This window comes from Vipera ursinii (assembly GCF_947247035.1).
Source record: "Vipera ursinii genome assembly, chromosome: 5".
Lineage (NCBI taxonomy): Eukaryota > Metazoa > Chordata > Lepidosauria > Squamata > Viperidae > Vipera > Vipera ursinii.
Genome location: NC_139518.1, coordinates 79143165 through 79170378, shown reverse-complemented (window position 1 = coordinate 79170378; position 27214 = coordinate 79143165). Strand labels below are relative to the sequence as shown.

At 42.1% G+C, this 27214-nt stretch overlaps 1 protein-coding gene across 3 annotated transcripts; it reads left to right on the top strand.

Annotated features, from left to right (window-relative positions):
- The first annotated feature begins 1518 nt into the window (after positions 1-1518).
- Positions 1519-27038, top strand: FAM149B1 (family with sequence similarity 149 member B1). Of its 3 annotated transcripts, none has more exons than XM_083364783.1 (15): positions 1519-1666; positions 5198-5293; positions 6358-6478; positions 7630-7769; positions 8841-8957; positions 10199-10369; positions 13544-13731; positions 14730-14863; positions 18212-18324; positions 19653-19877; positions 23060-23180; positions 24176-24301; positions 25028-25109; positions 25200-25334; positions 25916-27038. In XM_083364783.1, the coding sequence occupies exons 1-15, from the start codon at positions 1617-1619 to the stop codon at positions 25981-25983; spliced, it is 1887 nt and encodes a 628-aa protein (XP_083220909.1). In that variant the 5' UTR covers positions 1519-1616; the 3' UTR covers positions 25984-27038. The 3 variants fall into 3 exon arrangements, with proteins under 3 accessions (XP_083220909.1, XP_083220908.1, XP_083220910.1); XM_083364782.1 differs by having other exon boundaries at positions 1520-1666; positions 25913-27038; XM_083364784.1 differs by lacking the exon at positions 10199-10369 and having other exon boundaries at positions 1520-1666; positions 25913-27038.
- Positions 27039-27214: the final 176 nt, after the last annotated feature.

The window sequence follows — 27214 nt, the reverse complement described above, 5'->3', positions numbered from 1 at the left end:
GTAATAATACACACCCGCTTGGGGGTGTGTGTGAAAGCCCTAACAAGCAGGCATATACATAGAATGAAGGCTACTGCTAAGCTTGTAAGCCGCCCTGAGTCTTCGGAGAAGGGCGGGATATAAATGGAATTAAAATAATAAAAAAATAAAAATAAAAGCCTGGACACAAAAACATATGAAGAACGGCTAGCAGGAATTGGGTTTGGCTAGTCTAGTGAAAAGAAGGACTGTGGGGGGGGGACATGATAGCAGTATTCCAGTATTTGAGGGGCTGCCACAAAAATGGGGTGGGGTGGGGTGGTCAATTTATTTTCCAAAGCACCAGAAGGCAAGACAAGAAACAATAGCGAAAACGTAATCAGGGAGAGAAGCAATGAAGAAGAAATTTCCTTACAGCCAGAATAATTAACCAGTGGAACAGCTTGCCTTCAGAAGTTGTGGGTGCTTCACCACTGGAGGTTTTTTTTAAGAATAGACTGCTACAGTCTCCTGCTTGAGCAGTGGGGTTTATTTATTTAATTTATTTATTTTAATTCCATTTATATCCCGCCCTTCTCCGAAGACTCAGGGCGGCTTACAAGCTTAGCAGTAGCCTTCATTCTATGTATATGCCTGCTTATTAGGGCTTTCATACACACACCCCAAGCGGCATTATTACAAAGTCAGCTTATTGCCCACAACAATCTGGGTCCTCATTTTACCTACCTCGGAAGGATGGAAGGCTGAGTCAACCTTGAGCCTGGTGGGACTCGAACCTGCACTAATTGCAGGCAGCTGGTGTTGGACTAGAAGACCTCCAAGGTCCCTTCCAGCTCTGTTCTGACTTTCCGATTTCCTCTCAGGCACTACTGTCAGTTCAACTAAGTGCTATATCACTAGTTACTTCATTGGCTTTCTGAACAGGGGTCTTCAAACTTGGCCCTTTTACGACTGGTGGACTTCAACTCCCAGAATTCCTCAGCCAGGCACGCTGGCTGAGGAATTCTGAGAGTTGAAGTCCACCAGTCGTAAAAGGGCTAAGTCTGCAGACCCCCTGGCTTTGAAGTTGCTTTAGCGCAGGGGTCTTCAAACTTGGCCCTTTTACGACTGGTGGACTTCAACTCCCAGAATTCCTCAGCCAGCGTCGCTGGCTGAGGAATTCTGGGAGTTGAAGTCCACCAGTCGTAAAAGGGCCAAGCTTGAAGACCCCTGCTTTAGCGTTTGCAAAAAGAAGAAAGGTAACTATTGTTAAACATCCACGCCACTTCCTCTTTCTAGATATAATACGGATATTCCCATACTTTTGACGAGAAACCGCAAGGGAAAAAAACAACAACAAGATGTACGCCCGCCAAAAAGAACCCGCTGCGCTGCCAGAACAAACGACCAACCGGGATTCACCGCAAGGCCGCCGCTTTCACCTCCTGGCCGCTCTCGCCGAAGCGGCTGCACCTACGTCATCGCTGCGCGCCGCGGCCTGCGCATCCCATCCCATCCACCCTCTCCCCACCATAGAGAAGAGACTTCCGCTCGGCCTGAGAGGGAGGGGAAGGAGGGGGCGTCGCCATGGCGGCCGGGGCCGAGCCGGCCAACCGGCTGCGCCGACGGGGACCGAGATGAACCGCTGAGGCGGGAGGATGATCTCGCGATACACCCGGAAGCCGGTGCCCCCCGACGTCCAGGGGATGTGAGTGACGTTCTCCTGGGTCAAACCCAAGGCGGCGGGTCCCTCCGAGCCTTTCCAGGCGTACTCAGCCCTTTCCGGAGAAGCGGTCTGCCTTCCAGGCAGCCCTGCGGCGGCCTGAACCAGGCTCTCTTCGCCTTCTTCCTCGAACTTCCTCTGTGGTGGTGGTGGTATTCCCACGTTCTTTTGCTCGAGCGCTCCCACAGGGCTCCCCCTTGCGGTTCGAGGCGGCACTGCACCCGCGTCTGCTGCAAATTTCTTTAAAGACGGGCGGGGGGGGCGAGTCCATGTGGGGGAAGGAAGTGGGTCAGGGGTAGGCAACCTCGGCTCTTTTATGACTCGTGGACTTCAACTCCCAGAATTCCTGAGCCAGCATGGCTGACCCGTGGACTTCGACTCCCAGAATTCCTGAGCCAGCACAGCTGACCCGTGGACTTCGACTCCCAGAATTCCTGAGCCAGCACAGCTGACTCGTGGACTTCGACTCCCAGAATTCCTGAGCCAGCACAGCTGACTCGTGGACTTCGACTCCCAGAATTCCTGAGCCAGCACAGCTGATTCGTGGACTTCGACTCCCAGAATTCCTGAGCCAGCATGGCTGACCCGTGGACTTCGACTCCCAGAATTCCTGAGCCAGCACAGCTGACTCGTGGACTTCCACTCCCAGAATTCCTGAGCCAGCACAGCTGACTCGTGGACTTCGACTCCCAGAATTCCTGAGCCAGCACAGCTGACCCGTGGACTTCGACTCCCAGAATTCCTGAGCCAGCACAGCTGACCCGTGGACTTCGACTCCCAGAATTCCTGAGCCAGCACAGCTGACTCGTGGACTTTCACTCCCAGAATTCCTGAGCCAGCACAGCTGACTCGTGGACTTCGACTCCCAGAATTCCTGAGCCAGCACAGCTGACTCGTGGACTTCCACTCCCAGAATTCCTGAGCCAGCACAGCTGACTCGTGGACTTCGACTCCCAGAATTCCTGAGCCAGCACAGCTGACCCGTGGACTTCGACTCCCAGAATTCCTGAGCCAGCACGGCTGACTCGTGGACTTCGACTCCCAGAATTCCTGAGCCAGCATAGCTGACGCGTGGACTTCAACTCCCAGAATTCCTAAGCCAGCATAGCTGACTCGTGGACTTCGACTCCCAGAATTCCTGAGCCAGCACAGCTGACCCGTGGACTTCGACTCCCAGAATTCCTGAGCCAGCACAGCTGACCCGTGGACTTCGACTCCCAGAATTCCTGAGCCAGCACAGCTGACTCGTGGACTTTCACTCCCAGAATTCCTGAGCCAGCACAGCTGACTCGTGGACTTCGACTCCCAGAATTCCTGAGCCAGCACAGCTGACTCGTGGACTTCGACTCCCAGAATTCCTGAGCCAGCACAGCTGACCCGTGGACTTCGACTCCCAGAATTCCTGAGCCAGCACAGCTGACTCGTGGACTTTCACTCCCAGAATTCCTGAGCCAGCACAGCTGACTCGTGGACTTCGACTCCCAGAATTCCTGAGCCAGCACAGCTGACTCGTGGACTTCGACTCCCAGAATTCCTGAGCCAGCACAGCTGACTCGTGGACTTCGACTCCCAGAATTCCTGAGCCAGCATAGCTGACTCGTGGACTTCAACTCCCAGAGTTCCTGAGCCAGCATAGCTGACTCAGGAATTCTGGGAGTTGAAGTCCACAAGTCATAAAAGAGCCGAGGTTGCCTACCCCTGAAGTAGGTCAAATCCGGGGAGCCGGGCCCAGAGGAGGAGATGATCCTTTTATGGTTTCTCACAAGGAAGGGAGATGCAGAGACATAGCAGATTTCACCCCTTAACGTGGCATAAGAATTTCGGATTTCTCTGAATTAAAACGTGATTTGTTTAGGCGTGATGCATTGCTTACACCTCTGGGTTGCGTTTGCACAGTATGCAAAGGAAAGCAGAGAGTTGACAAGTTTAGCCATTTCTGGGTTTGTGCAGCCATGATTAACATTAAGAAAACCAAGATCATGGCATCCGGCCCTCTCAATTCCTGGCAAATAGATGGAGGTAGTGACAGATTTTATTTTCCTGGGCTCCGAGATCACCGCAGATGGGGACTGCAGCCAAGAAATTAAAAGACGCTTGCTCCTGGGGAGGAAAGCCATGGCAAATCTAGACAGCACACTAAAAAGCAGAGACATCACCCTGTCAACAAAAGTGCGTATAGTCAAGGCTATGGTCTTCCCAGTTGCAATGTATGGCAGTGAAAGTTGGACCATAAGAAAGGCTGAGCGCCAAAGAATTGAGGCCTTTGAACTGTGGTGCTGGAGAAGACTCCTGCGAGTCCCTTGGACTGCAAGGCGATCAAACCGGTCAGTCTTAGAGGAGATCCACCCTGACTGCTCTTTAGAAGGCCAGATCCTGAAGCTAAAACTCAAATACTTTGGCCACCTAATGAGAAGGAAGGACTCAATGGAGAAGAGCCTAATGCTGGGAAAGATCGAGGGCAAGAGAAGAAGGGGACGACAGAACGAGGTGGCTGGATGGAGTCACTGAAGCAGTAGACATGAGCTTAAATGGACTCCAGAAGATGGTAGAGGACAGGAAGGCCTGGAGGAACGTTGTCCATAGTGTCGTGATGGGTCGGACACGACTTCGCAACTAACAACAACAACACAGCCATGATTTATGGGGCCATACTAACTGGGTTCACATAACATGCTAAATCAGAAACAAGTACAGGACAGGTAGTCCTTGACTTAGGACTGCAATGGAGCCCAATATTTCTGTTGCTAAGTAAGGCAATTGTTTTGCCCCGTTTTATGACCACATTTGCCACCGTTGTTAAAGTAATCACCGCTGTTAAATGAATCATGCAGTTGAATTGGGCTTTCCCCATTGAGTGTTTATTGGAAATCAGCTTGGAAATTTACAAATGGTGATCGCTTGACTCCATTATGCTGCAACTATTGTAAATACAGGCCAGTTTCCAAGCATCTGAATTCTGAGCATGTGACTATAGCGATGCTGCAACAATCATAAGTGTGAAAAACAATCATAAGTCCCTTTTTTCAGTACTGTTGTAACTTTGAACGGATCACTAAACAATTGGTTGTAAGTTGAGTACCACCTATAATTCCCACCTTGTTTGAACCAGTTTTTTTGTTTTTAATAGATTTCTGGGAGGAGAGGCATGAGATAATACTGTATATATATGTTTACATAACAGTGCTTGGACATCCATGCATTTCTTGTTCAAATATGTTATGTTTCCTTGTAGGGCTACAGTAAATTTCCCTTGTCAGGATTGCATAAACTGATTGATTTTTTTCTGTAGAACTGGAATGAACCTCAGCTCTTTCAGGTTCATGAATTGTGGCTGGCTGGGTTGATAAGTGTTTTAGCAGAGAGAATTGGTAAAAAGTTTGTGGTTAATAAACTAGGAATTTCCTGTTGAAGTTACTGAGAATACGATACGCTTTTTAATAATTTTTAATGCTGTTTGTTTACTGATTTGAAGAAATTCAGTGTCGCCAAACAAATGTCATTTTAATTTATTTTTAGTCGAGGACTTACAAAGAATACCTTAGAACATCATCCCCTGCCAGACTCACTGGATGACAGTTACCCATCCACTGAAAGTCAAGAAGATATTTCAAGGTATTGGGATATATAATTAATTGTGGTGGAGGATTTTACTTTTAAGAAAGTAAAGGTTATAAAAGAAGCATTTTTATATCCATTTTTCATTTTCCTTTTTGTAAACCTCCGTTCAAAAGCTATATTAAATAGCTGTGCTTGGACATAATGCTAGAAGCAAAAGGAACAAGCCATACTGTGTTTGAAACAGGACTGTATTTGGTCATGATGATAGAGTACAACCATTCTGGAAACCCACAATGAGTGTTTGTACAAAGTAAAATATGTTTTAAATAGACACATTATATAGCAAAAGCATTAGGAACAACTTCTTTCATTCAATTTATATGGCTGCCCAACTCACTGTCAATGACTTTGGGCACTTACAAAGATAAAAACCTGTCTGTGTGTATAATGTAGGAGAAGAGCAGGCAGAGCTGGGAGTTAAGCAAGTCATTAGCTTAGAGCAGACATGTCAAACACAAGGCCCGGGGGCCGGATCCGGCCCGTGAACTGGTTTCATGTGGCCCGCGAAGCCATCCTGGAAACAATGAGGGAACGGCCCCCACTGCCTTGGCCCTGGCCCAGAGACCCTCCTTCTGCCAGAGACCCTCAGATCTGTCCCACTCCTGCCCAGGCCACGCCCACCCAGTAGGCCATATGCACTCTAGCCACGCCCACCCAGTAGGCCACGCCCACCCTGGCCATACCCACCCGCCCCCCTGAGGGCAACCACAATGCTGATGCAGCCCTCAATGAAATTGAGTTTGACATCCCTGGCTTTGCATTCCCACAAGCACTCCAAGTCCAACCCCTCCTGAATTCCGTTGACCCTTTTCTGATGCCAATTTAGTACTGAACTTTAGTTGGCCAGATTCTTGTGTATAGGCTTGAAAAAAAATTCTATGTTGCAACCTTACCACTGATCCTGACTCTTTGCGCCTGATCTCTGTCTCTCTCTCTGTCTATCTCTGTCACACACACACACACACAATTTTATTTGAAAAATTAAGTTGTCAGCATTCATATTACTTTCTCTCAAGATTGATTTACCCTTTTTCTTCCCTCCAAAATATGCATTTTAGTGAGTCTGAAAGTACAAAAGAGTCAAACTATCAAGTAGACAATGCAAACTCATGGTCTGCTTGTCAGAGCTTCACAGGCACCTCGACTGAAGACAGTTCTGTTTTTTCTTGGGGCTATGATGTAAGTATCGTCCTTTAACTTTATATTATAGCAATGGTTCTCAACCATTTCTTCACCACAGATCCCCTTTAAATGTCTTTTATAACCACAGACCATGGCCATGGATCCCCAAGACTTAACTCAAGATTTAAATCTTAATGAATGAAGGCGTATATACATGTCCCAGGATAATGTTGCAGGATCCGATCTGGGTCAGTCACCAGGACTAGGGGTTTTGTCTTCCAATCTTTCGGACTTGTGCTGGAGCCCATCTTCAGGGAACCTCTCTCTAACAGAGTGTGTGCTGTTCTGTGTGTGGTATTTATCTTGCCTGTTGTATGTGGCTTTTGGGATGTTGATTGGGGTGTGTTGATGGCTGGCTTTTAAATCATTAGCTGTCATTTCCTTGTGCTGCCCAGCCCTCGCCTTCTAAGTACTTGATAGGCTGGTGGTAAATCAGCACTCCTGTTGACTGACGAGGGGACTGTTTCCCAGGCTTCAATCATTTCCCTGGCTGTTTTTGTGCTTGCTCGTCCAACAATCTTAGTAGCTGCAAAATTGAATCTTTGTCCTTGTTCATGAAATCGTAACATTTCTTCAAGCCTTTGCAGATCCCTTGTGATATTGCGCCTCCCCCCAGGGGTTCACGGAACACAGGTTGACAACTATTGAATTATACCATTTGGTTGAGTAAGTTTAGATAAGAGTCTCATAAGAATCTCTGTATGCTCTCACACTTTGATCTTGAAGAGCTCATGAATGAGTTTTGTAAGAGAGCCTTGACAAATTTCGGAATATTTCTGTTTTAAAAAAAACCAAAGCCAGAATTTAATGACCCTGATAATTATTATAGCTTCCAAAAGTAATTGTTTTATTTTTCCTTTACTTTCCTTAACATTTTTTTCTAATTTGGTAAACCTGATGATTGTATTAAGCCTGTGATGGTTCATTTTTTAATCTATTTTAGTTGACTTTATTTTAGATATCACTGGAAAGACAATCTTTGAGATTTTCCAAGCAAATAATTTCATTTCTTGGATCAGTCTTTTTCTTTTGCGTAGTATTATAAAATATTAATTTTACCTTTCTGTTTTTTAAAAAAGCCTTCTGAGAACGTGATTAATGTCATATATCTTCCCAACTAATTTTTTTTTTGCCTTTTCCTCCCCTAGGAATTTGATAAGGCTGCTACCCGGCAAGTTCAGCAAATATTCAGACATATTGATGAGCTCCTTTATGAACAAAAACCATGTTTATACGTTAGCCTAGAGGAGGAATGCGAACAATGGACGTCAAGGTTTCCTCACCTCAGGTATCTCAAATATATATTACTGCTACATACTTCAGAGTACTAGAGAGCTACTCTGTTTATGTGGGTGGTGTCCTTCATGGCAGAGGTCCCCAGCCTTTAGGGCACCAGGGACCAGTTCCGTGGAGAAAGGTTTTTCCATGGACCAGGGGGGGCGTGGTTTTGTGTGCTGCGTGCATCTCGCAGATGGGGCATTGCTTGTTTGTGTGGACCAGTTGCTGGCCTGCCGCGGCCCGGTACCGGTCCACGGACTGGGGGGTTGGGGAACCCTGCTTTAAGCCATGCAGTCTGCTTTTTTGACTTGCAACCTCTGCATATTTGCTAGCTGTCTTTGGGGCGTGCCTATTTTTATTTTATTTTATTTTATTTTATTTATTATTTTATTTGTCAAACAAAAATTACAAATTCACACAAAGAAAATAAGAAAATCAAAATGCGACAGGTACGATAGGCATGCCAGGGCACTTATGCATGCCCCCTTAGGGCCCTCTTATATATGGAGCAGTAGCCTCTTAACTAGCCTCTTAACCACAGAGGCTAAGTTAGAATGAAACTAAGTTAGAATGAAAACGGAAAATTAATGACCGAGAAAAATGAATCAGCTAAGATATTCTGGAGACTTTTGACCATTCTGTTACAAAAATGGAGGTTTTTTTTTTACAATCGAGTTTAGAAGCAGTTTGCATTAATTTTAAAGCGGTTGTTCGGACGTGTTAGTTACATTACGATTAAAGCTAACCCAGTCATTTACAGGCAAAGCATTGCTATGTACAATTTTGTATTCAATACCTAAGTCTGACCGCAAGTATTGCAGTTCTAAACTATCCAAGCCAAGAATTTGAAGCCTTGGAGCACAGGGTATTCTATTAAGGACAGAAGAATGCAAGACTTTTCATGTAAAGTACTTCTGAACTCGCTCGATGGTGTTGATGTCTGATAAAGCGGTAAGGATTCCAGACAGTTGAACATCATTCTAGGATTGGTCTCACGTATGTGTATAATCTTTAGAGCAGATAACGTTTCACAAGTTTATTCAGATCAATTAATATTTTATAATTTTCTCTTTAACATCAGGATTGTGGGGAAGCAAATAGTGATGCCCACTGATGAAGGCTATGGATGGTATATTAGTTCAGCGTGCAGCACTTTAACTTCAAGCATGAGTCCCACGCAAGAGAAAGATCCTAGTGAGTAAGTGCCTGCGATCACTTCACAAGGATTGCAGTTATTTATTTTTGAACCAACTAAGCTCTTGTCATCCACAGCAGAAAGTGAACTTTTTAAAATTACAATCTTATTTCCATTTTAAGAGATGAATATTCAAATATTCAGTCCATTTCTATCTTGAGTTTTCTATACAAACCAGGGTTGTTTGTTTTCTGTTAAATAAGCAGCTGTAGCATCGATAATGCATCTCTTCCATGTATGCACTATATTCTTAAAAGGCGTTGACATTATTGGTCTGGCTCTACAAAACCAGGAAAGGCCTTTGTGCCTACTTTCTATATTAAAAGGCATACTGGGAGTAATTTACTAGAAGCTATACCGTATTTTCCGGCGTATAAGACGACTGGGCGTATAAGACGACCCCCCCAACTTTTGAGGTGATTTTCATGGGTTAAAAAGTCGTCTTATAGGTATGTAAAGAAAAAAGTTTAGTTACTTTTTACAAGTTGCTGCTCAGAGGGAAATAACAAAAGCCCTAGGCTACTGTTTAATTTTCTTTTTGGATCTGAGCTCTGGACAATAATAACTCAAATGTTAGTTGTTGCCATGCCATTGGATAATCAAATGTCACATACAAATAATGTAGAAACAGTCTATACAACCTAATGAATTAATGAAGAGTTCAGCGTTGACTCAACCTCCCATCCTTCCAAGGTGGGTAAAATCTGGACCCAGATTGTTGGCTGAGGGGGGGGGAGCAATACGCTGACTCTGTAAACCGCTTAGAGAGGGCTGTAAAGGACTGAGAAGCGGTATATAAGTCTTAAGTGTTATTGCTATTGTAACCACCAGTTATTCTGACTTAGAATAATTATTTTAATCTCAGCAGGAATTTAGGCAGTGTGTGAGGGGCAAATACTTTTTGGATAAATTTAAGAAAACTGCCTCCGAGGAAGGGAAAGTATAAAGTTGGGTTAAGGATTGTGAAAGTATTTTGAGGGTAATATTTGTTCAACAAGGCATGATATTTTTTTAAAAAAAGGTTATGAATATAAGGCAGGGGTAGGCAACCTCGGCTCTTTTATGACTCATGGACTTCAACTCCCAGAATTCCTGAGCCAGCATGAGCCTGCGAACAAAGCAGGGTATAAAAATTTTAAATGCAAACAGAGAGACAAACAATCGATTCCCTGCTTGTTTGGTCTGAAAGAAAATGGAGCCAACTTTATTATGGACGTTAAAAAAAAGCCTTGTTTGTCACTCAGGTTTACTATCTGGGGCAAAAAGGTTCCCCTTTCTGTGTCTCCTGTCGGTAAAGAAGGCAACTTTTCCAAAGTCCCTGAGCTGAAGATGTTCGAGAAGGAAGACCTGGAAGATACTGTGATTATCTCTGAAGGCATAATGGAGGAATACTTAGCGTTTGACCGCAGAGATGTGTAGGTATTGGAACACGTTTCACAGCGACATAAGTAGCGACTTTACAACCACCTAGAACTGTATGTTTCTTGTTAACGTTTAAAAAAAAGATACACTGCGCCAAACAGTGTCTAAACCTGTGAGATTTTTTTTTCTTTTTTAGTTTTGAACGTAGAAAAACGATTATTCTCTTTTTTAGCGTTAACCGCTCGATGGAAGTCTAGTATTTATTTATTTAAAAGATGTGGTCATCCACAGAGCACAACTCTTAAAAGTGGCTCCCAACATTAGTTAAAAACCAGAAAATGGTAAAAAACAAACAAAACCCAAAAACCTGGTGCCTGAGCAAATCCCCCTTGCATGAATCCAACACAACCATTCCCAGTTTCCTGCCTCGTCTTATTCCAGCCCTTGGGGGGAAGAGCCAGCTCTTTCTGGCCTTCCAGAAGGCTAAAAAGGTGGGGGCCTGCCAGATCCCAGCAGGAAAGGCGTTCTGCATGAACTTATGGAAAAGGCAGGTACTTTTGTAATGTACAGTATCACTTTGTACTCAACTTCCTGAGGTGATGCATCGTCGTCATGCAGGTGAGATAAAGGAAGGGTGGGTGGGTTTAACAGGGATGGGAAACTTACTGAACAGCAGGGACTCATATTTAGAAATGTATGAGAATCTGCTCTGGTTTATTACATTTCATCCCTTCATAACTTAAAACAATTTAAAACAGAATTATTATTTTTTTAAAAAATAATAATTTAAATAAGTAACTCCCAGTAAGGTAGACCAAGGCTAATTCAAGTATAGTAAAAGGTAAAGGTTCCCCCGCACATGTGTGCTAGTCGTTTCCGACTCTGGGGGCCGGTGCTCATCTCCGTTTCAAAGCCAAAGAGCCAGCGCTTGTCCGAGGACATCTCCGTGGTCATGTGGCCGGCATGACTAGACGCCAAAGGCGCACGGAACGCTGTTACCTTCCCACCGTAGTGGTCCCTATTTTTCTACTTGCATTTTTACGTGCTTTCAAACTGCTAGGTTGGCAGAAGCCGGGATGAGTAACAGGCGCTCACTCTTGTTACGTGGCACTGGGGATTCGACCCGCCAAACTGCCGACCATCTGATCGACAAGCTCAGTGTCCTAACCCACTGAGCCACCACGTCTCTTAATTCAAGTATAGATTTTTTTAAAAAAATTCTCAAATATGTTCTAGCAAAACCTGTCCTTTAATTCTTTAGCCCAGGGGTCCCCAACCTGTGAACCGCACTCACTACCGGGCCATGGCCTGCTGGCCATCGGGCCGTGGAACAGGCTGGCCGGTGCATGCACTCACTCCCACTCGCACTAGTGCTGCTGCTGCTACGCAAATGGGGCACCGCGTGGCAAGAACAGGGCGGTGCTAGTGAGTGTCACGGGGGGCGCCAGCACTGCCCCGGTTGCATTGCATGTGCTTGCGGCCCTGTTTGCGTGTGTGCACGCGCGTGTAAAATGCTTCCCCCTCCCTCTTCCTCCGGTCCACCAACTGAGAAAGGTTGGAGACCACTGCTTTAGCTGCTGGCTAAAGAATTATTTGTGATCACCCAAGGCACTCTCCATCTTTACTACAGAGATAAATAAGTCAAATGGAAGTTTGCTTCATTTTCATGAAACGGTTAATGTTAACATTTAGCTATGGTTGTGAGTCCACTAAGAAATTTAAAGCAGGTTTTCAATCAAAACATTAGCATTAAAAATTAATACTAATTGGGCAAAACATCTTTTGGGATGCTTTTGAGAAACACTGGGCGGGGGGGGGGGAATGTGTCTTTGCAAAAAACGTTTAGAAGGTTGTCAAGAAAATGGCCTAAATGGGACTCCTGAAATAAATACATTTTATGCTCTCAACAAAGTGTAAGAAGTTGCAGCTCATAAGTACCTGGAAGGCTGGCCTCTGAAAATAGAATAGCTTTTATAAGAGTATCTGGCCAGACTTAATTACTGGATAGGTTCATAAAAGGTGAGGTGATTTTTTAGGCCAGCAGAGTAACAGATTGTTTTGATAGGCAGATCTTTACAATCATTGATTGTACTGTATGATTCCCTGAATCCTGCACTAGTTGGTTGCTACGTTTTGCAATAATTGTGATTTTCAAACATTTTTTCAGGGATCGCTTCACATAGAGCGTGTTGCAGTGTTCAAGCTGGGATGTAATCAAGATGTGGGTCACTGCCAGATTGTTGGTTGAGCAGGAGCGCAACCACCTCTTGCAAGTTAAGCAATTGCTGAAGATTAAGGACTACTCCCAGATAGTAGAAGTTTCCTTTAGGGCCGTGGTGGCACGCAGAGCCCTCTCTGTGGGTACGTGCGCCGTCGCCCCAGTCCTAGGCCTTCAGCTGGGTTTGATAAAACCTTTTCGCTTTAGGCCTTCGCTGCCGTGTGCAAAAAAAAAAAAAAGGTTCAATCAATCAATTTCAACTTCTCGCGGGGGGAAAAAAAGATCTCGCAAAGTTGGAATCGATTGAATTTTTTAGTCCCACCCAGTCTGCCGATACCACCGCAGCCACGCCCACCCAGTGGGCCACACCCACCCAATGGGCCACGCCCACCCGGCACCCGACAATACACAAGCGGGTTTTGGGTGCCGGTTTGGGCACTCGGCCTCTTAAAAGGTTCGCCATCACTGCTTTATTTATTTATATATTTATTTTTATTTAATTTGATTTATATACCGCCCTTCTCCAGAAGGACTCAGGGAATTACAACTTTAGGGAATTACAACTCATCCAAAACAGGCCGTCTTTGTGTTCAACTTTCTTATTTAGCCCCAGGACCTCTGACTCAATCAGAATCCGTTTGGTTTTCCTCATTAGGAAACCAGTGCTGGAATTTTCTGTTCAACTGTTTTGTCGGGGCGTTGGATGGTGAGGGGCAGTAGATATTATCTAGCAGCAAAGCCTGTTGTGAATTCCTTTGGCGATTGCTTGACTTGTTCTTCTCCCATCGGAGATGTCTTAACAGCGGAAGAGGCTGACAAAGGCAGGGATTCAATCAGATTGTTCAGTACCTCCTGTAAAAGTGGAGAAGAGCTCTAATAGTTTTTTTTTTTTACCAATTTCTGTTTCCAAATCCCAGTTCAGCAGATAAGATGAAGCTCTGTGAGAAGCTGTCAGTCAACAGTTTTTTAAGTACTGAGCAGCTGTAATATTTGCCTGCTTTTTTCAAAGGGAAGAAGAAATGCACGAATGGAAAATGGGACTTTCACCAGCCCGACGGAAATTAGGCTTCCCTCCAATCTCACCATCGTGTTGCATGAGAGATGCAGTTCTTTCTTTCGTATTTGATGATGTGTGGAGCGAAGTCTTGGGCTACATGGAGCAGCTAATCTGCAGGCATTGGGAAGGTCCAACATCAGGTTGGTCCTTAGGCTGCAATTCTGTCTGTATAAACGCAGGGGTGTCCAAGCTTGTGCAACTTGGAAGACTTGTGGATTTCAACTCCCAGAATTCCCTAACCAGTACGGCTCTGACTGAGGAATTCTGGGAGTTGAAGTCCACAAGTCTTCAAGTTGCCAAGCTTGGACGCCCCTGGAATAATGGATGCCTCTTTCAAAAATTCTTTTCCCCAAAATAATTTTAATACCGATATAGCATTAGTAATTATGTTCTTTTGTAATGCGACATGGACTTGAATATAGCTTGGAGAGGGTAAATCACATTTTAAGAATGTATTTGACAGTGCTCAAGCAGGCGTTAAAAGAGTATTGGGCTTTTTAATGCTATATTTGGAGCTTTTCTATCTCTAATAATGCTTGGTATTAATGTTTTAAGCTATGCTTGACAAATTTATTTTATTTATACTCTGTTCTTCTAAACTATTACTGGACTAGAACTGTCTGTGTATTTTCCTTTGAAGATGTTTCTGCTCACAAGGCAGGGTGGCATTTGTCTGGGAGTTGAAAGAAAATGCAGATTCCATTTAGGGCACATCCCTAGCTGCTTCTGCCAATGACAGGATTAGATGCTTAAAATATGAGAAACAACCTGTGTTGCGACTCTTGAGATCTTATTATTTTGTTTCACGAGCAGCTGTGTGCATACAAGTCCTCATAATAGTGGGCTTTGAAACACACACACACACACACACACACACACCCGATAAAAATAGTTACTGCGTGAATGATTCCTAATCAAATTTAGCAGAAATACTGTGCTACATTTAATTTCTTTAATCTATTGATGCTTGTTAAATTAGCAAGTATAAAATACATCTTCAAGTGTAACCAAGTATTGCTGTAGCTCTTTCAGCAATTATGAGAGAAATGAGGCCGTTTTTTTTTTAATATCTGAAAACTTTGCCTGTAAGGATCTCGGTCAAATAATGCCTCTTGTCATTTGTTTGGGATATTGGTAGATGATGGGAAGAATGTCATTTCTGTGGAAGCAAACAGAACAGATTCAGGGAGTCCTTTTATGCAGTTTGAACCTTTGCCTTTGGTATTGCCTCGGATGCCACAAACAAAGATGCCGTCTATCCCTTCAAATCCGGTAAGTTTAATACTTGACCAGCTGTCCTTCCAAAATGTTTTTTTTTTGTGGTCATGTGTTAGCACACCTTTTAGAAGTCTCTGTCTTGTGCTGCAAATGTTCTTTCTTATATTTTGAGAATAAAGTTGAAACAAGTATTCAGTTTTTTTTAGAATACTGTGTGGCTCCAACACTGGAAGTTTTTAAGAAGAGACTGGACAGCCATTTGTCCGAAATGGTATAGTGTTTCCCTGCCTGAGCAGGGGGTTGGACTAGATGACCTCCAAGGTCCCTTCCAACTTTTATTATTATTAGGTTTTGATTAAGCACAGAAGATGTTGGTTTTGATTCTACTCAGCTTAACGGAGATCAGAAAGGAACACGATTCCTTTAAAGTTAACTAAGTTAATCTCTCTTTTTTTTCTCAAGCAAGTTTTTTTTATTTAAAAAGTTTTACAATACATTTTGACTTTAATCCCCCCCTCCCCCACCCCTATCTAGCCCTCCCTATCCCTCTCCCCCATTCCCTCCTCCCCCCCCGACTTCCCAGAGCTAAATACAGGGTATAAAATCAAAAAACAAACATAAGCACCCCTATGTTATCAACAATAAACTATTAATTCTATCTCCCTCTAGCTCATATAAAATGAATACAAACAATATTAATATTACAAATAAAGTAAAAAAGAAAAAGAGAAAACAGAAAAAGAGCTTTACTCAGAATAGATTTTCTTAATCCCAGTCCTTATTCATATTAATTTCAAAAAAAAAAATAAAAAAAATTCACCTACTATTTGCATTCTCCCACCTTTCTCTAATTTCTAAACAAATCCTCAATTACGCGCCAAAAGCGCCTATCTCTGTTAACCTTAATAATCTCCAACCAAACTAAACTATGATCAAAAATAGTTCTTGCATGTATCACGCCAAATGTCTCGCAGTTCCAGATCATCCTTGAGTTCAAGTAAAAAGAATAAAAAAAGGCTTAGGCAGTCTCTAAGACAACTTGTTGTTAATTAGGAGCTTGCGTACCCATTCTCAGTTCAACACATACTTTTAGTCCATAACCCTAATATACTTTTCTAGCAAGCAAATAACATCAATCTTAAGTTGTGTTAAATATTAAAAAAAGAACTTTCTTTCTCCTCTATGATAAATTTAATCCATTGAGATTCTAATTTAAAAATTTAATCACCAATCTTGACACCCCAAAGCTTTTGGAGCACGTCTGTCATAACCCCCATAACTTCTTTGGACCGCGCCCCGTCCACAGCTTCACTGTAAGTACGCTTTGGAGATTCCATAACTTTCTGCTGGTCTTGCTCTTGCTCTCGTCTCGCTCTTCTTAGGGCGGCACGCGTCATCGTCTGGCCTCCTGCAACAACCGATGAGACTGTAACTTGATCCCCTCCAACACCATTGTCCTTTATCTGTCTATCTGCAACATCTTGAAGCTTTCCCTCGCCGTATCCCTTTACAGCTTCCAAAAATGATAGGGGGGTTGCTTTTAACACATTACTTTAAAAATCACGTGCCTGGGCCACAGTAACCAGACGATGTCTTTTACCTTCGTGCGTCACCACCAATCCAACTGGAATCTCCCATCTAAACTTAATATCACATTTCTTAAGTTCCTGTACTAGAAATGCAAAATCTTTCCTTCTCCTTAAAATCTTCGGAGGAATCTCTTTTAAAACCAAGACTTCTTGCTCAGCCACTACCAATTTAGTATCATAGGCAGCTTGAATGACTTCATCTCTAATTACTCTCTTTGTAAAATAGACCACCACATCTCTGGGTAACTTCCTCTGTCTTGCAATCCATGAATTTACACGAAAAATTTTGTCCATATTTCCCTCAATTTCAGATGCTGGCTGGCCCAGTACCCCTTCCAGAGCCTCAGAAATCAGCTGCTTTAAATCTTCTTTACAATTCTCCTTTAAACCCCTGATTCTAATAGCATACTGCATCTGATGATACTGAACAAGGCTCAATTCTCTGTCCATTTTATCCCTTATATCTTCATTTTCTAATACCTTTGCTTCTAATATAGAGTTCTTTTGACTGAGATCCTCCACTTTTACATCCAGCTGTTGCACACATTCAGCTACAGATTCAATCATAGACAACATGTCCACCCTCATTGCTCTAAACTTCTCTTCCATCTTCTTCTCCAATTTCTCCATTTTCTCCTCCATTTTCTCCTCCAGCTTTTTCAACTTTTCATCCATCATGTCAGACATCAATGTGAATGCTTTCCAAGAGCATCTTGTAAATCCTTAAGCGTCAATGCCGGAGGAGGTGCAGGAGGAAGCAAAGCTTGCAATGAGGTCTGTTGCACCAGGGAAGACCCCGCACTCCGAAGAGCTTTAGAAGTTTTAGCCGCCATCTTCCCCCACTTTCACTTATTGCGCACTTTCACTTTAAAGCTATAAAATCCATTGAGCTAGAGAGTAAAGATAAGAGTCCACATCACCTTGACCTCCTGTACCGCTCTGCCTGCATCTTGATAATCAAAAGTATTTCCTTTTGGCTGGGGTGGTTGCTAACGCCTGGCTCTGCTCCATAAATCACGGAGCAGAGACGCTGCGCAGCTCGGAGCAACCCAGGCTTCGGGGGGGCTCAATCCTTCAGCCGCCCAAACTCTCAGCTCAGGCGGCCCCGGAGAGCTCAACCCCTACCTGGGGCCTCACCCCCTCCTCTTCTCCCGAGGAGGGGGCTTCAAATCCATCTAAACAGCTGATCGGCGCTGTTTACGATGGAAAAACACAGCTGCGGATTGGGCAGCCCAAAAACGGCTGTCTTCAGCGTCGCATCGCCACCGGAAGTCTAAGTTAATCTCTCTTGAGTTTTTAAAATATATTCTGATTCTCACTGTGCATAGTCTGCAAGTATAGGGGCATTCTGTAATAATATTGTGTTAGTGGTTTAATTCAGTTTTTTTTCCTTTTCCTTTCATTTCCTAGAATCCTTTTGTATAACTTATCATATGTATGGTACTCAAAAGGCAGATCCAGCCAGCCCAGTTGCTCATCAGATCCTCATTGCTTGAGAATGAGTAGACAGTACTTACAAAGAGTAGAATTCAACAGTGTTATTATAAATATCTACTTACAAAAGTAGATATTTATAAAAAAAACATAGCTGGCATAAATGTTATATTTACGCAATTGCTTCCAAAATTAAAGCATTTTTTCTCTAGGTTGCTCATTGCATCATAATTGGGAGCAGTTCCTTGACAGTTATAGAAAATAACATTCTCTTTTCTTATCATTTTTAGTAGAAATGGCCAGTGGGAATGAACTATTGCAAATTAACTTTGTTGTTATTGTTTAATTATGACCTAATTTATTTTTTTCTAATCCACAGGTAAATGTTTCTCAAGGTACAAATGCTGGTCCACAACGTAATTTGAATGGCTTGATGGTAATTCATGGGATTCCCTTACATCAGAGGAACTTGCCCTTGATGGACAAAATATTGTAAGAATTTACAAGAATTTGTTTGTTCTGCATAAAGCTGGCTTTCCAATTATAGAGACGAATCTGAAGTATTCAAGGCTTGGTCTTTGTTCAGACAGATATTTTAAAGTTGACTTTTGAATATTTTTTCTTCTTCTTGTATCCTATGGAAACAGAATACCGTACTTCTGCAAATAATTAGTCAGCTAACTGGTTAAAATGGGTCTAATGTGAATGCATTTTTATATTAGATTGTATTAAACCAGTAAGGCGGTGAATTTCTTTTAGTTTAAATGCACAATTTATTACACTGTAGAATTGGGATCCTTATGTATAATAATGCTTTAATAAAGATAGTTGATTGAATATAACTAGACAGGAGCTAAAATTTAAATACAAGGATAAAATTGTATAAGGTAGTGTGAAGATAAAGATTCCCTTGTATTGGGCTTGGTTTTTGGCGGCTATATGGACATGTCTATACAATTTTCTTGGCAACAATACAGAAGGGAGTTAGCAGGGCTGTCTTCTAGGATGTCATTTGCTGATGATCTTCCCTCCAAGCTCCAGCTAGATCCGATACTGCTTAGCTTTAGGATCAGCCAAGATCAGATATGTTTTGCTATTTGGTATGTCATAGTACAGAAACCCTAAATAGCATATACTACCATTCAGTCTCACAAAGCTGAAAACAGAAAATATTGGAAATATAAATAAACTTACCTCAACTTTGTAAAAATGAATATCCATTAAATTCTTGTAGATATCCATTAAGTGTTGGTGGAACTGATATTTTTTCCAACTCCTGGCTAGCAGCAGAGTATTTTTTTTCCCCTTTAAACAAACCTGTGGAACAAACTGAGGGATTGGGGTTTTAAATTTAATAATTTAATTTATTTTGTTTGGGGCTAAATTTAATTTAATCTATTTTTAACTTTTGTATGTCATATTTTAATTGCCCCGTACACCGCCCTGAGTCCCTCGGGAGAAGGGTGGTATATAAATCTAATAAATAAAATAAATAAACTCACAGTTCCTTGCTGTATAAACAGTTCGTACGAATAGCTACCTATTTATCAATAAACCCTCTTAATTTAAATTTCTTATTTAATAAGGTCGTTCAGTGCCATGGCAGTTAAGGCAGAATAGGCTATCATTTAACATTTTTTTTTGCTTTTAACAGTCTTAGTTGGGAAAGGAACATTTGTCAGCAGTTTATATCTGTATGCTTTATGGAGCAGAAAGATGATTCATTTGTAATGATATACTGGATAATTTACCCCAATGCTATAAAAGCTGATTAATAGTTGATTGTATCCTTGTGCCTTTCCTCCTTGTCTTGGTTTTAGAGACTACGATGAAAGAATGCTTATGAGGCCAGGATCCAGTTCTATCTTGTCGACCAGAGCTCGGCCAAATCGTCCCCTTGAGCTCAGTGCATCTTCTCTGTCCTACTGTGCACAGTCGGCGAGGAGGCGTAACCCCCCACCACGTACCCTGCATCCTATCAATGCCAGCCTTTCTCGCTCAGGAACCCCACGACCCTTAGATGACATCATCAGGGGAACGCGGCTGTATGTTGAGATATAAAATTAGTTGGATTCCTTCCTTCCGCTATCATTTGTTGACTGATTTGGTAAATTTATGGAGCCGCCTGTCTGATATACATGACTCGGAGTGGCGTACAAGAGTTATCAAACATGACATAGCCAAATAGCCAAAACGCCGCCAACAATAATAATTAGAAGCTTTAAAAAAATCATTTAAAGAGATATGGAACTAAAATGTGTAGAAATTGGAAATGGGTGCAGATGAACAATAAAATATGGGGAAAAAAGGGGGGGAGAGAGGAAAGGGGAAAAAATGAATGTAACGTGAGCCATGTCTGTAATAGGGCATATTTTTAAAAGGGGTGAAGGCGAATCTATAATCAAGGAAAATTGGTGTCATTAAGACCAGAAATAGGATTAAATTGCACAAAGTACGCTTCCCAAGGTTATGTAGAAACCAAATGGAAAAGTAAAAATGTAAGCTAACCTAACCTGCAAAGTACTCCAGATTCCAAGTATTGTCCAATTAGAATTAAGTTACTATTATTGTTTAGTACCATCAAGAATAAAATCTGATTGGATTTTATCTTGATTTTCCCCCTTCATAATACTTGTTGCTCCTTCCATGTTTTGTCCTAAAGCTTTTTTATTAGCTTCTTTTAAAGCAGACATGTCAAACACAAGGCCCGGGGGCCAGATCCGGCCCGCAAAGTGGTTTCATGTGGCCCGCGAAGCCATCCTGGAAACAGTGAGGGAACGGCCCCCGCTGCCTTGGCCCTGGCCCAGAGACCCTCCTTCCGCCAGAAACCCTCAGATCTGTCCCACTCCTGCCCAGGCCCCCATAGGGGGCCTTGATGCGAACGATGTAGAGCTGGCCACGCCCACCCAGTAGGCCATACGCACTCTAGCCACGCCCACCCAGTAGGCCACGCCCACCCTGGCCTTACCCACCCAGCCCCCTGAGGGCAACCGCAGTGCTGATGCGGCTCTCAATGAAATTGAGTTTGACACCCCTGTTTTAAAGCTTCTAATAGGTTTTATTAGAAAACGTATATGGCTGCCCAACTCACAGTGACTCTGGGCAGCTTATAGAAATAAAACTTAACTTCCTGGCGACAACCACCAAAGCTGCTTTTTTAACCTCTGGCAGTGAGGGAATATATCGTGCAGTAAAGTGGTGCAAAGGAATAGCAGGTTTAGAGCCTATTTTTTTTTATTGAAAAGTTTTACAATACATTTTTTTAAAAAGACAAAACCCCTCCCAACCCCCTCCCCTCTCCCCAACCCTCCCCAAAACCTCCCTCCCTTCCCCCTCCCCCCTCTCCGACTTCCCAGAGCTCAATACAGGGTATAAAAATACAAGCAATCATAGTCTACCTTATGCAAACAACAATAAAATATTAAATCTATCGCACTTTAACTCTTATAAAATAACTACAAGCAATATAAATATCACATCAGTACTTATTCAAATGCTAGATGAAACTTTTTAGTCCCATATTTATTCTGGATATAATCAATCCATTTTTTCCACTCCACAATATATCTCTGTTGCGACTGGTCTTTCAAGTACGCTGAGATCTTTGCCATTTCCGCCAGGTTGGAAACTTTTAAAGTCCATTCTTCTATAGTCGGCAGTTCTTCCTTCTTCCAATATTGCCCTACTAAAAGTCTCACTGCCGTAATTAAATTCAACATCAGCTTAGTGTCCGTTTAGAGCCTGTTTTGAGTTCAGTGTTGAACTAAGAGATCGGATCGTAGGAGATTGGCTGCTGAAACCTTGGTTGGTTGCAACAGCTACATTATCTTCCATTCTCCAGAACAGTAATCATCTCTTGCAGTAATCCAGTATGGATCTAGAAGTATTATAAGTATGACCCCGTTGCAACTTCGAAACAGTGATGACTTAACGTCAGGAGCGTATGGCATCTGCTCATTGGGTGGATAAATGCCAAAAGCTAAAGAAAGTGATAATAAATGTTGGCCCGACAAATTTCAATTACAGATGAAAACACTTCGTTGAAGGCTGTAGACCAGGGGTCCCCAACCTTGGCAACTTTAAGACCTGTGGACTTCAACTTCTAGAATTCCCCAGCCAGCCATGCTGGCTGGGGAATTCTGGGAGTTGAAGTCCACAGGTCTTAAAAGTTGCCAAGGTGGGACTCCTTTCAGGCAACGTAAGGATGGATGACTAATTTATTTTTATTTCAGTAAAATTAGACTAATTAGAATTTGTCTTGGTGCATTGAATAAGTCTTGTACATATTTGAAACAGATGCATGCTAGTATAAAAAGCGAGCACCCGGAAGCGAATTGCAAGAGTACCCAGGTGACCCCACAGTGATTCACTTGGAAGATTCACTTGGAGACTTTAGATTCTCTTTTTCAGCATCACCTCATCACCCCGGACTGTTAGTTTGCAGAATCAGGAGGAGAAAGTGCTATGCATATCAACTTCCGCTCTGAGCAAAGGGCAAGATGGAAATCAAATAAGTAAAACCATCCCGTCATTAGTTACGAATGTAAAAAAAAGAAAAAAAGAAGTGGGTTTTAACTTTCCTTGTAGATCAGGGTTTCTCAACCTTGGCAACTTTTTATTTATTGACTTGTATTTCATGTGTCTAAACTGCCCTCCTCTCTCAAACTCCACACATCTGAAAAGTTGCTGAGGTTGAGAAACACCGTTGCCGATAACTGTTTGCAAACAATTTTGTTCTTATCTTAGGGGGAAAATTGATTATGACCACTTAGAATTATGGTTTTATGAAGCACTAGAACAGGGGGTGGGGAACCTTGGCTTTTTTATGGCTTGTGGACTTCAACTCTCAGAATTCCTGAGCCAACCATTCCTGGCGGGCTCAGGAATTCTGGGAGTTGAAGTCCACAAGTCATAAAAGAACCAAGGTTCCCCACCCCTGTACTAGAAAGAAACCTTGATAAAATCATGATGCCGAGAGTCGTGGGATAAGAGATGGGTGGCAAGCAGATTTCATAAATATACAAACAACACCCATTTGTACATCCACTGAAATGCACCTAATGTGGAGTTCACCACTTGCTTAATCTTAAACTGTTCCCAGGTCATCAGGCAAACAGTGCTTCAACTAGCAAGAGTTACCATTGCCGACAGCATCATTTAAAGAAGTTCGTGTCAGCCGTATGGAGTTGGACAGTTTGTAAGAACTGCTGTTTGTTTGTTTTTCCAGCTCTGTTGCAAATGAGCAGCTGTCATCATCACCTTCTCCAATGCCATTAAGCAGAAATAATCTCCTGCCTCCTATTAGTACCATAGAAGGGACCGAACATGTAGTATCCCAAAAGCAAATGGTAAGTCAGCTGCTTTCTTTCTTTTCTTTTTTTTTAGTTTCTTGCTGCCCCCTGTAAATGACCTGATTAAAAAAAAATGTAGCATTTTAAAATTACTTTTGAGTTTTAAATTATAGGGTTTTCATTAGTGGCTTTCAAGGATTTTTTTCCCCTACCAATACTCATTGAAATATGCTAAAAGGTAAAGGTAAAGGTTCCCCCGCACATGCGTGCTAGTCGTTTCCAACTCTAGGGGCCGGTGCTCATCTCCGTTTCAAAGCCGAATAGCCGGCGCTTGTCCGAGGACATCTCCGTGGTCATGTGGCCGGCATGACTAGACGCCAAAGGCTCACGGAACGCTGTTACCTTCCCACCGTAGTGGTCCCTATTTTTCTACTTGCATTTTTACGTGCTTTCGAACTGCTAGGTTGGCAGAAGCTGGGACGAGTAACAGGCGCTCACTGTTACGCGGCACTCGGGATTCGACCCGCCAAACTGCCGACCTTCTGATCGACAAGCTCAGCGTCCTAACCCAGTGAGCCACCGCGTCCCTGAAATATGCTAACACAAGCCTAAAATAATGGGATGTATTATCACTGAGAGATGCTATAGGAGGTAGATGATCTAGAAACTGAACAATAATGATCTTGTTTGGGAAATAGGCGGAGTTTAACTCAGCTGTCCAGTAAGGCTGATTGCTGTGATTCGTGACAACACTTTATTTCTTGTATTATGTGTACAGACATTTCCAATTTTTCACTTTATGTGGAACCATAGCATCTCTTAAATAAGGCTTTTAAACTTCATAGGCCAAGATCATTACAACACCTACAGCCCAAATTCTGTATTTTGGGTTAAATCCAATTGGTAGGAAAGCTGCATTAAATATTCCTACGAACCCTGTCTTTAGCCAAGCATCTGAGAGTTAAAACTGTTTATATAAATGATGCTCGTTTCCAATTTTTTTAAAATAGCTGTCTTGGATATAAACCCATTTTTTTCTCTTCGTGTTGCAGAAATCCCGGGTAAATGTTAACCGGGCTCGAAGTGCAATAGCAGATGACGTCAGCCATCAACCGGTTCAAGAGAAATTTTTATTACCTGAGAGTTTTTCCAGGCCTAATACGTCGCATGCATTTTGGGTAAGGTGTGACAAAATTGCATTCATACTAGAATACAGGGTTCCTTCTTTTGGAGGCCTCTCAGGAAAAATTCCAGGATGTATAGGTTGTCAGAGGTCTGAAGGGGGAGCATGTGCAATATTTAATGCAAGTACAGATCGTCCTCACGACCACAACTGAGTCCAACATTTCTGTCACTAAGTGAGACATTTGTGTTAAGTGAGTTTTGCCACATTCTACGACTTTTCTTGCTGCAGTTGTTAAAAAGTGTTCAGTTGGCCACATAGTTGTTAAGTGAATCTGACTTTGCTTGTCAGGTTATAAAAGGTGGTCACATAACCCCAGGGGCACTGCAACCGTCATAAATACGAGTCAGTTGCCAAGCGTCTGAATTTTGATCCTGTGACTGCTGGGATGCTACAACAATCATAAGGGTGAAAAAAACGGTCACAAGTCACTATTTTTTCAGTGCCGTTGTAACTTCAAACAGTTACTAAGTGAACTGTTGTAAGTCGAGGACTACCTGTATAACTCTTCATGCAACCTTAACAGGAAATGTCCCAGATCAAGAAGAGAGATTGATTTGCATCCAAGCAAATACCAGTATGTGTTTACTTTGGAGAGTAACCTGGAGACCTATTTCTGTGCGTTTAGGATGGGTCGGAACCATGAAAATTCTGCTGAATATTTTGGATTTGTATGATTTGATCCAGGACCTGATGCAATAATTTTCTTTGAACCTTTTAGCCAGAATCACAATATCGTCGTTCTTGCACTGTTATTGATTGTGCTAATCAGCCACGAAATAATAAAGGATCTGCTGGCACAGGTAGGTTGATAATTAAAAACGCTTTTTTAAGATTGTGGAGCAATTAACATAAAAAGACTTCAATACGGGAATCTTTTTATTATTCGACAGATCCTGTCAACGTAGGTGTCGTGGGAACCAGTTTAGGGATATCTAGCTCTTCCTATATTAATTCTTTCCAGCACCAGCCTCTTGGTCATTTTCTTGATGAAGACGAGGAAGATAAACATGATCATCCTGCTCTGGGTAAGAAGTAAAGAAACGGATTTGGGAATGCATGTCACCCGTTCGGTTGCAAGTCATAAAAAAAAAAATTGGCATCTTTTTGGAAATGTGTTTTGTCTTTTTTGCCTAAAGTTTGTTTCTTGGAGCTGGAATAACCTTTTAAATCTCATTCAGGACACATTCCAGGGTTTGTTCCCATTCAGCTTATCCCGTCAGTTTAACGAAAGAGGGTAGCAGCCAGATTGTGATTTCAGAAAGACAAACAGTAACCTGTCCTGCCACATAAGAATAAAAACCACAGACAGATGATAAGTAGACTTTGCTCAGTCGCTAGAACCTGAATATCAGATTGTCCAAAACGGTTCTTATTCAAACACAGTTCTGGTTTTAATTCTTGACAAAACGCCTCCGTGTAGCTTTGCAGAGAAACTTGCTTCACACGAGATGTGGTCTTGTGCAAAAGGCCGATAACAGATGCACGCTTGAGAAAAAAAAATCTACAACGGGGTTTATTAAAGTCTTGGATGTCTTTTTCCTACAGGTACAAAGTTGACTTGAATTGTATAGTTACTTTCAAGCCTTATCTCATTCTTGCTTAGTAGGTCTTCAGTTACATGGTTCTGTAAGAACACACAGTCGAGCTGGATCACGAAACAAGCAAGGATTGTAAGCCATCCATCTCCAAGAGGGAGACTCTACTGAAGCTTTTGACAGCAGTATTAAAACGACAGCAATATCAAATCTGTTTACAGAAGAATTTGCAATTTTTCTTTAGAAGAGTCTTATTTTTGTATAACAACTGCCAAAGACTACATTTTTGCATGAGAATTTTGTGCCAGCGGAAACTGTCACCCTTTTTTTTTTAATGGAACACTAAAAGTTTTATGTTCTGTGGAACTCCACGATCATGCTGTTGGTATGTTCTGTTACAAAACGTCTGGCTGAAGAGTGCAGTGGCGACACTCGTTAAGATTCAGTGACTTGCAAATTATTGATACTTAATAGCAATATGTTTAGCAATATTATTTACAACGATATTAAATTTGATTATTGCTTGGCCTGCACCTCCAGTAGTTTCCCTAAATGTTTAAACAGTTGAAGGTTATCATTGCTAGTTCACGTATTTGGAAAAAGTTGGTATTTGAAAGGTCACCAGGACTAAACACAGTATATTTGAATTAATTTATGTATTTAAATGCAGGATACCATTATTTCCCAATTAAATCCATACATGTTTAATCACTTTATAATAATGCTAACTTTGGCTAAGATTGTAAGGCACCGCTTTAGTTGTGTACTATTCAACTGTGGTCAATACATAATATTCTTTTTAAGTAAATGAAAAAAGTTTGGTAGAAACTTTTTCACCATGTAGTCAAATTTAACAGTTTAGGGTTTTCTTGTTGGGAAGACAGAATATTTTTTACATTTTGTAGGAGACAAGGGTGGTGAGGTAGTAATCTAGAGTCAGAGATAAAAAACATAGCAACATGAATATTGTGTTTAATGTCTAACATAATTTTGATGTAATTCAACAAAGACTAACTAGTAAGATGAAGTAATAAATGCAAACCATTAACTGCTGAAGCTATGTATAAAATAAAGGTAACTGTGCATTTTCCGATACCATGTGAAAGAAGTAAAAAACAAGATAGGGAAAGAGACTTATTAAGTTGTGAAATGGAGACTATTTTGTATGCAAATAAAAACATTTTCTAGACTGTATTTGAGTTGAAATTAAATATCAGAGCTGAGGCCTACCTTCTGGATTTAAGTGGCAGAAATTGGAAATGGAAAAATGAATTTCCAGAATATTTTAAAGTTTTTCATTCTATATTTTTTTCCACCAAAGAGCCAAAGGTGGGTAAGTATGCTACGTAGTTTTAACTTCAAGGTTTCAC